This window comes from Dermacentor silvarum, chromosome 8, assembly GCF_013339745.2.
Source record: "Dermacentor silvarum isolate Dsil-2018 chromosome 8, BIME_Dsil_1.4, whole genome shotgun sequence".
In the NCBI taxonomy this organism is placed as follows: Eukaryota; Metazoa; Arthropoda; class Arachnida; order Ixodida; family Ixodidae; genus Dermacentor; species Dermacentor silvarum.
The window spans coordinates 161,248,118-161,262,234 of record NC_051161.1 but is presented as its reverse complement, the minus strand read 5'-3'; the positions used below and the strand labels follow the sequence as shown (position 1 = coordinate 161,262,234).

Below are 14,117 nucleotides of genomic sequence, written 5' to 3'. Positions count from 1 at the left end.
AGGCAATCGTATCGCCGAAGTGGATCGTTGCAGATTATGTCCTGCTTCGGTCTACTGAAATCGTTCTGCATTGCGTTGCTGGCGAAAATCCTCTCCTATTTGCGCCAGTCCCGAATGCAAGTTTCGAATTCTCCAAACGCCCGTGATGCGGTCCGATTTCCGTCCGTCTCCGCACACATGAACACTTTCCTTTTAAATGCGGCATCATGATGAACTCGGCACTTTATGCTGATAGAGGAGACGCAGAGAACGTGAAGACAGACGGTAGACTATTGCCTAAGCACGTGTACTGCAGCACATGGAGGAAGCTACGGTAGCTAGGCTCGAGAGTAGCTAGGCTCGACGCACGTGCGAGGCGGCCATTTTGAAATGCTGAAGGCTATATAGTAACGCAAATTTAGGGTCGTACTCGATTCTAACGCTCACGCAATTTTTGGACCTGTTTTATCGGGGAAAAAAAGATTGCGTTAGATTCGAGTAAATACGGTATTTGTGGCTTGAGGGGAGCGTTTGCCGTCTAGGTTGACTGCCGAACTTCCAGGCAGCCACACTGTAACCGGTATTTCGTGTCCCGCAACTGCACTATAAGCGATACACATATATACAGAGTGCTATGGGAAAATTGATGGGAGTCTGAAAAGACGTATTATATCCAGTCCTGCACTATAAGTGGTTACACTATAAGTGGTCTTTACTGTACAAGATTTCCCTCAACATGTTTGAAGTTTCTTCAGAAATAGTGCAGCAACCTAGAAGTCGTGGCAGCAATTTTATTAATGTGACATGTCCAGTCTAATGTGGAAATGGAATTAATATTGCAAAATCTGGGGATTCTTAGGTTTCCATGTATGTTTCACGGCAGCGAGAGCAGTAGGCTAGCAGACGACAAGATGCATGAAGTGGATGCTGCGGTGCATGGGTTTGGAAAACCTGAGATGCGGCAAAGAAGAGAAACGCAAGAGCACGGTGTGAAAAGAACAGGTGCTCCGACGACGTGTGGGCCGCTGGTGAGAAACACGTCTCACTAATGGTGGTGTTTCACGTCTGCACCGCCGCATGGCAGCACACGTTAGGAGGCCGAAAAAGTGGGAAATTGCAACTGTATGCAACGCGCATAAAAAAAATAAAAAAAAATTTTTTTCACTGTTTCTGCCTTTTACTATGATCTTTAAAATCCCTCAGGCGCCGAAACAGACAATAATTAATCTGACAGTGCACGACAGCAGACGGCGTGCGTCGATCCTTGGAAACGGTCGCCGACAAGCGGCGCGGGCAGACGATAATCTCTTAGTTAAGCAATGTTTGCTTCAAAATTGAGCAATCTATCATCGCCGTTCTTGGTAAGCACTTAAATATTCAGACAAACATTCCGAATCTCAACAGAGGGAAGAGAAGTCTGCATCTCGAGTTCCGACGTTGCCTGGTGGAGATGGATTGTTGACAAAAAGTGATTCGCAGTAAACTGCAACAGCGGGACTTGCATGTGCAAAGACAGTTTCCATGCTCAGTGAAAAGAGCCGACTGCAGTGTTCGTAGGATGCTCTCGAAAGTGGAGACCAAGTCCTGCGACCAGGAGAGTACGGGTGCGAGAAGCACTTTGACCCTGCGTACGTCAGAAATTCATGGACAGCAGTGCATAATAAATTTGTTCTCGTCGGCATGTCCGGAAGAGCAAATTTGATAAATCTGGCTACACTCGTAAAACTACATATAACTACATAAAACGATATAATAGGCCACATGGGTACCGTACATGCCTTCTGCACTTCGATTGACATTTTCTTTTTTTTTTTTTAAGGGAGGGATGAGGTTTACAAGTTGCATTTATCTCTAGTTTCTTTTCCGTCATAAATGTTAATAACTGTCAGCGCGGTACTGAGAGAAATAATATATGCTTTTGTTTCGAAATGCAGCACTGCACCTCAGCAATTAAAAATCTAATTTTAAGATTTAGTAATGTATAGAGACAGTGGCTAAAGGTTTGTCGCTAAAAAAGTAGTGCGCATGTCCAAACCAATTTCAGTGGTTTTTGAGTGTTAATTGCTGAGTCATTGTCATTTTTGCTGAATCATGCTCATGAGTATGGCTTCTACCACCATCCTTTAATGTTTCCTTCACTTAGTACCCACGCCCAAACCCATTTCAGTGGTTCTTGAGCGTTAATCTTTTTTCGCTGAGTCATTGTCATTTTTGCTGAGTCATGATCATGACTGTGGCTTTTGCCACCATCCTTTAGTGTTTCCTTCACTTACTACCACATCCGAACCCATTCCATTAGTTCTTGAGTGTTAATCTTTTTTCGCTGAGTCATTGTCATTTTTGCTGAGTCATGCTCATGACTATGACTGCTGGCATCATCCTTTAGTATTTCCTTCACTTGGCACCCACGTCCGAACCCATTTCAGTGGTTTTTGAGTGTTAATGTTTTTTCGCTGGGTCATTGTGATTTTAGGCGGCTGTTTTATGACCTACATGACACGCATGTCACGACATTCATGTCATGACCTATCACGTATGTTCGTCATACACTGTTGTCATACTATGCCAATTTTGGTACCTACCAAGTTAACGAAACGACCATGAGAGCACCAAGACGTAGGCAGCTAGATAGATAGATAGATACTATCAAAGTGGCAAATGATTCGCATTTAACAGTAGCAGGCAGTGTAAAAAACACCAGCCCTTCCCCTGTCGAGAAAATGGGGCTAAGCGAAGCTTGCCGTGTGTGTATGTGACCTTCCTGGTGATCTTCTTTCTCTCTTGCAGAACCCTTTCTGCACTACCACATTTCAGTGTGACACCACCGCCGACACTTGTGAGCGCGCTCCCAGCCAACACCACCTAGATAGCACAAGGCTTACGCACTCTGATCTATGACGTCATGCTACCTGGCCCAAAATTTCCATTGCCAGGGCTGGCGTTTGCTGTACGGGGGAGCATCCCCATTTGATTCTATGGCAGTCTGGCCAGGCTGCAGGTGGTGTTGTCCCAGCACGGTGGCCAGGGAATGTCTGGCCCCCGGCGCCACAGCCTCCTAGTTGTGTGCGACCCCTAGCAGCGGCCCAAGATTAGTGAGATGCACCGCGCGCAGCCGTCAGAGCACCTGTTCTTCTTCCACGGTTCGCAAGAGAGTACTTTTTTTCTATTGCAACGACGCATTAGGTTTTGCATGCACATGCTCCGCCCAGACAAGTGTCGCCTAGCAATGGAGGTACGTCGCTTCCTTCTTTTGGCCTTCTTTCTGCAGCAGCGTGCGCTAAGAAATGTAACCTAACCTTCGTGCTTGCCGTGATACCACACGGTGGCACTTTCCGGAGGGTGTCGTTTACGCACGCTTGCGCTTTGGAATACTTCAGGTGCCCACCTCGAGCGAGACATTTGCCGTGCCCACAGCAAGGAAAGTGAAAAACAAACAAAAAAGAAGCATTGCACTTTGGAGGTGGCATGGTTTTCTTGGCGTCAGCATCTCTTTTGTGCTTGCCATTCTTATTATACAGTGCTTCAGTGGTGCATGGCGACGGAATTTATAGCGACACCACGGGCCAGGAGCCAACAGCGATGCTTTCGTAGATAGCTCATACTGTGGCAACTGATGGGTTGATGGGCAGAATGGTTAATTTTGGGGCTTTCACTAAAACGGCCTTTCAGGATAACAAACAATTTGTCGAGGTCCCCTGAAGGTTGTTATATTGCAATATTGCTGTAGTTGTCTAATACTTCGCTATCGTTGCTAGTGGTCGGCTTTCGGGTGAAAGTGCGACTTTTTACTCGTAGAACGAATACTAGAAATAATGCATAATGGCTACCGAAATTTCGAATGCCACACTCGGTCTCGCTTCATTTGTTAGAAATGGTATGTGTGTGTAACGTCACAAATACACAACAAACATAGCGGCCGTGAACAAGAGGTTGTCACCTTTATGTGTTGCAATTTCAAAGTGAAGCTTTCTTTGCAATGTCAAACAGGTTTTGATGCTGCATTGGCCTATCGGTTCGCTGGTAGTGTCATCCCGCTGCAGCAAACAGTGTAGCTGCGGTGGCAGTCAGCACGGCATGAAACCATATCTTTGATCACCAACTCTCACATTCCTTTTTTTCTTTTGGCACTTAAATTAGTACTTTCCGACTGCCTGATAATCCAGAAACTTTTAAGGCCCCCTTTTGTTAGAAAAATAGGTTCGCAACTGTTCTTATTTGCATAGAAGCTCAAATATTAATCTAACAAAATTTTTATATAATGAAGGAAAGTGCAGACTTTGCGGACTTCGTTATATTAAGATTTAACAGTATTTGTTTGGACTTCGTCATAGCCAATGTTGAGTTCATTATAAGAGAGCTATTTTGCATAAATAATGGCAAATAAGTTTTTCCTGTTTGATACAGTGCGTAATTCATTGTACCTGGGTTTGTTAAGACTGTAGTACATCATTTTTCTGCTGGCTTTGACATTATGCATTATGAGTTGCCCGTAGTTGTTGTTTCCTTACGTTTGAATACCCTTTGTTGTCGCTAAAGATTTTTGTGGACGTTTCTACACATTGCTCTAGTATATTTTTTTACCTGCACATAGTGCATCCGCATCTGTTTTAATGCTTGTATTGTAGGCTTGTTCACAGGTCTTGCGTGTAGCCATGTGTGTAGAAACACACATGGCTACAAGTGACGCATTCTTCAGAGCAGTGTGGACAACTTGCAAACTGATTGGTCTGCCATAGCAAGATAAGAGGACACTGAATTACGTCCCACCACTGTTCGAGCACTATGTCAGAGGGCTGCTCTGGACACGCAGTACACGCGGAGCCTGGCGGCCAACGCCCACCTGAGTCCCGTCTCGCTTGCAGTGACGCCCGTCTACTGGGAGTGGGACTTTGCCCTCTGGTTGCACCCACTGCCAGACGCCGTCATCTGCTTTGACGCCTGCGATGCCTTCACCGTCGAGCAAGCCGGATGCGTCTTCTTCAACCCTGTGAGTTTCTGGTGCTGCCTGTCCTAGTTTCGGTGACACCAGGCAGGAGAGAGTCATTAAACAGTTCTGACACATTATTAAGGCGACAGCCTTGGACAGCTCATGAGACGAAAAATCCGATGTCCGGCGTTATGGCACCAAAATTCATAGGAAATCGAACCCTTTACTTTTGGTGAGAATCGAGCTCACTTGAAAATATGGCCGAACCGACCACGTCTCCAAGTGGGATTTTAACTGACATCGTGAAGGGCGAGATTTGAATCCCACTACCTTTGGTGTTAATTATGGCGAAGTGAATTAAGGCACAGTTAATTAAGGCACTCAAACCCACAACCTTTTGGTGTTAATTAGGGCAAAGTTCATCAAAGTAGAGTTAATTAAGGCACTCGAACCCACCACCTTTGGTGGGAGAAAACAAGTAACAGGAAGTAACAGTTCATTAGAATGAAAATGTATAGTAATGTAATGAATTACTCGTGAGCAGGCAGGCTTTCCTCTTCATCCTCTTTGGCGTATGCTAAAGTGACTAAACTTTTTTTTTTTCACACGGTGCAAACTCTACTGCTTGCTTCTCATACATGAAAGCATTACGTTTAGCAAGTCTGGCCGGGAAAGTACATCTCGAAAAAACGCAAAGTGAAGCACCAACCAAAATACTATACATAGTACTAAAATTCAATGTTGTTTCGGCTCCCATGCAGATGCCCAAAGGTAATTAAATTTCGGTACTATTTTGGTGAGTGTTACACTTTACGTTTTTTCTACTTTAGCAAGTATATGTATGAAGCTTGAACAACACTTGGTTTGACGTCTTGAAGTGTCGGACCTGGCGCATCGGCATTATCGCAACGTCACGACAGAGAGCGAAATTAGCCGATGTCGTGTAGCAGTAAGGATAAATATGATGATGTTGCAAATAATTTCTGCGGAATCCCGCAAGGTGGAGGGAGTATCGTGAAGGGGCAAAAATTGTCAACCACCCGAACGTGGCACGAACCTACTAAGGAAACTCGTATGGAATTCTCAGAAAGAACGCTTCGCAGTTGAGGGAAAATTCATCCTGGTCCAGGATTCAAACCCAGGACCAACACCTTTCTGGGGTGGTCGCTCAACCATCTGAGCTAACCAGGAGGCTAACCACACAGCGAAAAAAACAACAAATTATCGTATATACTTATATAATGAACGCACTTTTTTTCCCGAAATACTAAAGCAAACTGGGTGTGTTTATTAGGGTAAATATTATGGGAACATTTTAGAAATGGCAAAATCTTAATGGAAGATGTCTAAAAAATGTGTTTAGATAACTTACCTTGGCAGTAAATATATTATTTGTGAACCGTAACAGAGCTTTTATTGCACTGCACTCCACATTCTCGCAGTCTGCCATTATCGCAAGCATCACATTGAAGTGATACTTTTCGGCACTTGTTTCGACAAGCACGCCAAGCTTGCTGTGTGCGCGCGCCTCTTTCCTAGACCGTCCTGCTCATCGGCATGTCAAAATTTATCGATGTCTGATCGGCGTTTCCATTTTGTGAGCAGATAAACTCTCCGTCCCACAGCAGGCGTATAACTCGACTTACAGGCTCATCGCACGCAGTGAAACCAAAGACGGGCAGAAAAGCGAGCAACAGACACGCGAATTAGACATTACATTGACTGTGCTGAACAAGCACCGGTCGCCCCTTTATCACTTGAACTCTCCTGTGCGCTGCGACCGGCCGCGCTTGGTGGACTCTCCTGTTACGTCAAAATTAATGCGGCAGACAGTAGTTGTGCGTTTTTTTGCTTTCTCGAGTGCAAGGTGCTTTTGCGCCGGCACTGGTGGCAAGCATGTGGTAAGAACGGGACGACGCTTTATCGCGGTCGCTTTTTCCATCGGGTCCTGAGCAACCTTAACACCGCGCAGCCTGTTCTTATTACATTCTTGCTGCCAGCCAGTGTTCTCTCGTCGTGGCTTTGTCGGCAGCGTCTCCATCGTCAAACCCAGCGAGCGCCCCTGCCGGTGTTGCCGGTGTGCCCCTATGGCAGGTTTGCCACTTGCATGGCTGTGCAGCCTACATATTACCTGCAGAATTTCGTTTACGTGGCATTATTAAGTATTTCCAACACAGCGACTTGCATCGAGATGCGCTTGCTCTAAACACATGTGCGGGAGTAACAGATTCTAGTTTCTCCGAATAACTACAGCATAGCCGGTCGATCGTGGGACTGCACAGGAGCAAGTTGATGGGATTGTTATTCAGGGGAAAACAACAATCCAAATTTTCAAAACCCAAGTTGGGGTTGCGTTTATTATGCAAATGCATCTGGTAATTAGTACTTGGAAAACAAAAGTCTACCTCCGTAGACTACATTGTGCAGTAAGGCCGCCAGGAGCCTTCAAATTGGGCGCAGTGCTTGTGGGCTGCCTGGAACCCATGTTCAGTGGGCGTGGTAAAAAAGAATTAATTTCATTGCACTGCTTTCAAGCAATAGCTCAGCACTCGGCTACTGGATTGAATATTGCCAGAATATTGCCATGCAATCCAGTAGCCGAGTGCTGAGCCCTCGTAAGAATGACGTTGGGCTTTCAATTCCACTGCATCCTCAAGTGATTTTTGGATGTCACTGGTAGCAGCGAGTCTAAGGATCAGGGTCAGATTGTGGGAGATTTTTGGACAATAGAAAAGTACAGTACCAGCGCAGACTGTTGTCAGATGTTCAGCGGCAAGATTAATATTCTGCCTCTTGAAGACCGACTGATTTTCTGTGCCAACTAAGATGTTCAACAGTTGTTGGCAATAATATAAGTCTTTAACATATGGCACAGATTCGCGAGCCCAGCGGAGTGTGCTGTTTTGCCCAATATTTGTGGAACTTGCAGAAAGAGGCAGTTTCCACGACGCAGAAAACATTTCTTGTAGGTCGTGTCTGAGATAAGCTAGAACATTGAAACATTCGTATGCTGCTGGCAATTCAAGAGGACAAATTTTGTTTTTCTTTTCTTTTGTCTATGTTGTCAGTGTAACATTGGAAGCATTTCCTGTACATTTCAGTAAAGCTTGTGTTTAACAAGTTATATCACATATTGCACCCTAATGTGTCTTGTTTTAGCTTTCTGGGGATATATAACATGTTATTTATAACTATGATCAAATGTTGAAAGTGAAAAATTGCAGCCGAAGAGCTCAAGAAAGGGCCATTTTTTTCCATGGTAAGGAAATAGTTATAAAAGTGAGCCCCACCTGTCTCTCTTCCATGCAGGGTTCATTCCCAAAGACAGACTATGCCTTCAAGGTCTACTACCCTGCCTTCAAGAAGGTCGAAGACAGCCAGATCGGGAATGTTGCAGAGTAAATGACTTTGAAGATGACCCTCCAGCTCGCTTACCTTTGCTTCCATGTTCGCAGAGATGAACGTGACAGAGAGATTGTGGGAAGTGTGTAATGACACAGTAATGGCACCCATTTAGTCTTTGTGCAGTCAGGTGGACCTATGGAAATTGCTAAACATTTTTAGTGATGCTGCATGACATGCATGTCGTGAATCACGACTTTATTTTCTTGCAGTGCGGAAATATTCAATACTTTCAAAATAACTAATCAAGTAGTATCTTATTATATTCAGTCTTCCAATTGAATAGTCACTATCGGTTAACATGAATATTTCAGAATCTCAGCTGTGCGCAATCAAACATAAAACTTCAGCAAAGGGATAAATTCCGTTCCCCGCGAGCATATTACAAGAATAAAACATGAGAACTTCCATAATGATAGAGGCTACGTCGCTTAGGGAGTTGGGCATTACCAGTTATACAGTGTTCGTTTGCACACTCCAAAGAATCTTGTGTATGCAAACAAACTGCTTGTTTGTCCAGAATGCTCTATTGGTGCTTTTAGTACAGAACGCTTCATATTTTGCAGTTAAAAGTGGTCCTGAACCACCCCTCGGGCTTGGTGAAAAAATGTAGTCTGCAGATAGCATACACTGCTGTGAACATCTCAGCCAAGTTTTGTAGCCGTGTGTGGCGTGTAGAGCTCGCAAGCAGAGCGCGAAGTCACGTTTCTCTAAAATGCTCTCTTTTCAACAAAAGCCTGCTCCTCACTCTTTTCTGGATGCTTTATTTCGTAATATAGCTGATTCTCATCCGCGGCTGCTATTGGCCAATAGCTTACGTCAATCAAGAAGAGTGTTTGGATCAGTGCACTTCTTCCTGCTGTAACTGTGTATATTTATTGACAAAGTTTAATAAACGGGCTGAAGTAAGCCAAAATGTGCTTTCGAATTTCAATAATAATTACGTACTTCTGGAAGACGTCGACTATTGTCTGCTCTTGGCTGCGGCCGCCCGCAAGGAATTAAACTTTGGCCATTCTTCTTATCGGTGTCGTAGCAATCGTGTTTAGCCAATTTCGACTAGTTTTGAATGCTCATCTAGCACCGAACATTGCAAAACTTAAGGTCAGACCACGCGCATGCTTTCCAGCGTGCGCTCTATCCTGGCCGCTCCTGGTTAGACGCTTTGGCAGACTTATTAGAGAACTTTAGAATTGGGGGCCCAGCTGACTTGTAGACCCAAGAGAATTGCAGGTCACAAGTGTGCATGCGCAGAACCCAAGCCAGTCTTGGGTTAACCCAAGACCCAAAAATCGAAAACTAGCGTGGGCCCCCATGTTGTCTTGGGTGACCCTCGCGGGTGACGAGAAATCGTGAGATAACCAGGAGAGCCGTACAAGCTGCAGTCATCCAAAATCGTTATCTCTCGGGTGGTAAGCATGACTGCTCCAAGAGCTACGTACGCGCGTTCGCAATACACAGCAGAAGACAACATCTGAATATTGCGTCAAGTGCTCACAACGAACCCTTTTCGGGACGTTAAGCTGTGGCCACAAGTTGTGAAAAATCTTGAAGAGGGTACGAAGAAAATATTTTCGCTGCAGTCAATACGCAACCTCTGCGAGACGTATGCTTCCGCCGGCCACGTCGTCGGTAATTCGCTTCTGGCAACGGTACAAATAGAACTCAAATCAGGGTACAGCAGATGATTGCAGAGCAAACTTGCTGTCCTTCGACTGATTTTAGCCATTTTACTCGTTTTGAAGTGAATAGCAAAAAAAAAAAACCCATTTAAGAGCACTTGGCTGCGATTGGCACTTAATCCGTAGTACGGATTAAGTGCAGTAAACGATTACGTTTATGACAATTCACTCTTCTTGCTCAAGAATCCATTCTGTTCATTTTCACTTGCAAGAAAACCTTTTCTTCTTTGTTGCTTTCAAGCACCTTTTTATTTTCCCCACTGTGGCGTCACGAGCACTCGACCCGACACTGTCCGCGTTTGACCCAATTCTCAAACTCTGCTGCTCCTCTAAACCAAAGAGCAACTATGGGCCCCCGAACGCAACGCGGCTCGGGGGCCCAGAGTCTCGGGTCCCCACTTCTAAAACTGTCTATTCATATTGCTTCAAAATGCACAAGTAGGATGTGGCTACGATCTGTTGGTCACGCTGGTGAAGGACCTGTCTACACCACATACCACGGTCACACTGAAGCACATTCGTGCGCCACACACTCGAGCCCTGTGGTGCACGAAGAAAATGCTGCGCATACGTACTACAGTTGCATGTAGCTGCGGTCTGCTACGTAGCGTAGATACCGCGGTCACCTTGGGGTGCCACAACAAGTCCACTGACCGAGTGCACTGCGGCTCACTGAGGACAACCGCATTTGGCTTACGTTTTGGCGCGTAGTGGCGTATACGTTAACATCCAAATCAAATTCGAACTGCGTGACATTCAGTAGGTGGAGCGTTGTGGCCATGCCCCACCATAGCCTTCGCAGTGCAAGGTATTGAAGAAGGAACGGGAGCACGGTGGAGGCCGTGTTTGACTGCCAATAACTCCACTTCTGCTGAATGCATTGAAGTACTTTCTTGCGGCAAAGTATTTCTGAAATAGCCTATTTCAACTTCAAGTGCCTTTCCTCACTTTGATAAAAAGTTGTTTAGGGCCCCCTTAAGACAGAAACTTGCCAACATTACGACTACTATAGGATGTAAACATCATTTATTTTAATTGTGAAAACAGCTGTTCATTATTAGAAAAGTATTCTATACTGAATTCGATATTAGCTTCTGGCAGTATTCTATTCGTATTTAATTTAGACTCGAAAATTACTAATCCCACACCCGACTATTTTCCAACAAAATGTTGGGGTGATGCCGCAGGCTGTCGCAGACAGCTTGAGTGTGCATAGAAACCTTTGTGGATTGCAGAACATTCAGGTGCTACAAAAGTGTATTCAACAATAATAAACGCTGTAACCTATGTACAGCAGAACCCCATTGATACTTTTTAGTGGACCAATTCAGGAAAACGTAACATAGGATTGTGGCGGCACCACTGATGACACAAGGACGCTCTCACACATAACCTGAGTTGATGTCGAGTAGCATGCCAACCAACTATTAAAAAATTCACTCAGTAAAGCTACTTATTGCTGCCAAATATATTGAATATTAAAGATATTTTTTGAGTGGTCGTAGCACCAAGACTTACAAAATGCTTTTAATTTCCATCTGGTGCTTGGGATGAATCTTTGGTAATAACAGCCTCTTTACGAGCACTCGCAGCCCCTTTTCAATATCCACATGACTTTGTATATCTAAGTAACTGCACAAGTTATCAAACAGAATCCAGGAACGTGGGTGTGGCCTTCATCTACTTGCTTCCGACTTTGACGTTGTGACGATGTTGAGATCAGTAACTGGTGATGATCTGAACATGGCTATGGCAATCCTTGTTCCCTGCATGGGAGGTTCTGCAAAGTGATTGCTTTCAGCAGTGATGGTCAATGTCACTGCTGACAGATGATGCCATGTCAGTGGTGCACTGTCACAGTTTCTGCATACTAAAAGAAATGGGAAGAGAGAAACTTACATCCGTGGGTGTCGTTAGCATGTAGGTGTATGCATACCTCGCGCTAGTCTGAAAAGGCATAGACAGCCTGGAATAGGTGAAAGCTTGTGTTTGCGTTGAGCACCATCAGAGGCAGAAGCCAAACAGAGCACAGAGGAAGACGAGTTATTCTTGTGCCCCGCACAAAACAGGGGGGTCACCCACAGGAGAGCGCATTCCCTGAAACCAGTCGATAGCAGGGGTTGGTGCCACTACGGAGAATGCATCCCCCCCCCCCCATAGATTATTGCCTGGAAGTACTCTGGGGGCCGCTGTGGACGCTCACTCAATGGGCACATTCAGGAAAGAAGCACGTGCTCTGGATGCCATTCTCCTTTTTAACAGCAAAGCTGTTCTAGCTAACCGTAACAAGTGCCTCCTGCTGCCGCAAAACCTCGCCGAGCTATGATGTCACTGTCTTGCCTAGCAACCACCTCACGGAGCGGCGTGTACCTCGCCTTCTCTCTGTGCCATGCACATGTTGCCTTGACATGGGATGTTAAGGAGAGGGAAGGAGAGCTTGCTCGGGAGAGGGAAAGAGAAAATGAGAGCGAAATAGAGAGAGAAAGAAATTGTAGCAGCACTAACGAGGCAACGCGCAGAGCCGCCGCCACCCGCGTTGTCTAGCTGTGCATGCACGGAAGCAGTAGCGATGACGTCACCTCAGGCTGCCTAGTAACCGCCGGCGCAGGTGTGAGCTCGCTTCGCCCGACACAGACGCGGCTCCGCCAAGCACCCACCAGCTGCACGCTACTGCGCATACGCCGTGACGTCATCCTGGCGTGTCGTCTGCTGCGCGCCGCCCGTACAAGCTTTCGCCCAGTGTGCATGCGCTTGGCCTCGGAGTTTGCCGTAAAATGGGCTGCGCCTAGTCATGTCAACTTTCGCTAGATATCGAGCGGCTAGCCTCCAACGCGTTCGGCGTCGGAAAGCAACAGCGTTCTTGGCACTGTGCCAACCTTCGTTAGCCTGCCTGCATTTGTGGCATGCCAGGAACGCTGTCGCTCGTAGGCGCCGACGCGTCCAGCGCTAGTCACGCGAAATGTCGTGAAAGGGAAGGTACCTTCGAAAATGGTCGCTTGAGAATACCTTCCCTACATGCGTAGTTAAGTTAAACCAAGTTAAGACCTAGCAGCAACCAAGTTAATACCTAGAAGTATAGCAGCCAGTAAGACTTGAGGATCGACAGTTTCGCTGTGCGTAAGCTTTGCACGACCGATTGCAAGCTTGCCCGTTTTTTTTTTTCTCAAACCACTGGCAGTGATGCCGATACATCTGGTGTGAGAGGCCAGGCTAAGTGAGACGTAGCTGACTTCAGGCTTCTATCTTGAATGGGAGGATTTTCGGAAAACTTTATTAAACAATGCAGATGGTTGAGGTGGCGGCGTGTTGCCATTCTGCCAATGTCGACCAGCCATGACTCCAATCCTATACATTCAAGTATGATTTGTTACGACCCAGTCTGGTTTTTTGTTGTAAAATGGTAATCAATGTTTCGTATGCCGTATGGTGTGTCATTTCACTTTTCTAACATATCGCACACAATGTCGCAGACATGGCGGCCGTGAACAATTTTTCCACCATTCAATTTGTCAAATATCCCTCCCTTTTGTTGGTGAGGCGATCGCACGAGTTTGAAAATGACGTATGGCGGCTACTACAATTCTCGCCGACCTCCCACCAAACAGCACTAGATAGTGATGAGGCACAGCTAGTTAAGCCTAGCTGCATCGTACGGGCGTAACAACAATTTTAAGTGTTTGGATTGAGTTTATGAACTAGCGACCACTTACTGCTTTCACATAGCTTGCCCACTGTAAAAGGTCTGTATAATATAGTTTGCCATCGTTTCCATTAACCTGCTCCGAAGGTCCATTTTATTGCTACAAAATGAATTTTTAGCTGCTCCAAAATGGCATGCGCCAGTAGCATCACTGTCAATGTTTCAGTGAATTCCTCTGCTGGTGACTGGCGCTCGTATGGTGATGCCGTATGCTATGGTGAAGGTTAAGACCCGTCTTCAAAATGGTTGTTGTTGCAGGCCTTTGTCATGCAGTCCGCACACAAATTGGTCCCGCAACATAATGTTCAAGGGGAGCATAGTGATGTTAGCACTGAGGTAGTTGCACCTCTCTCCTGCTCAGTAGATGATGTGCTCGATGTCAGCTTCTTGAAACTGCAGTTGATGGAAAGGTTCTTGAGAACAATTA

At 45.7% G+C, this 14,117-nt stretch overlaps 1 protein-coding gene across 1 annotated transcript in view; it reads left to right on the top strand.

The window, feature by feature from the left end:
* The window catches only part of LOC119461801 (DNA polymerase epsilon subunit 2), a 52,309-nt gene extending 43,073 nt beyond the window's left edge, over window positions 1–9,236 (top strand). The window contains exons 10-11 of the mRNA XM_037723178.2: window positions 4,790–4,966; window positions 8,216–9,236. Of these exons, the coding sequence (XP_037579106.1) occupies window positions 4,790–4,966; window positions 8,216–8,308 (270 nt within the window). The 3' untranslated portion in view covers window positions 8,309–9,236. The remainder of the gene's footprint in view (window positions 1–4,789; window positions 4,967–8,215) is intronic.
* Window positions 9,237–14,117: the final 4,881 nt, after the last annotated feature.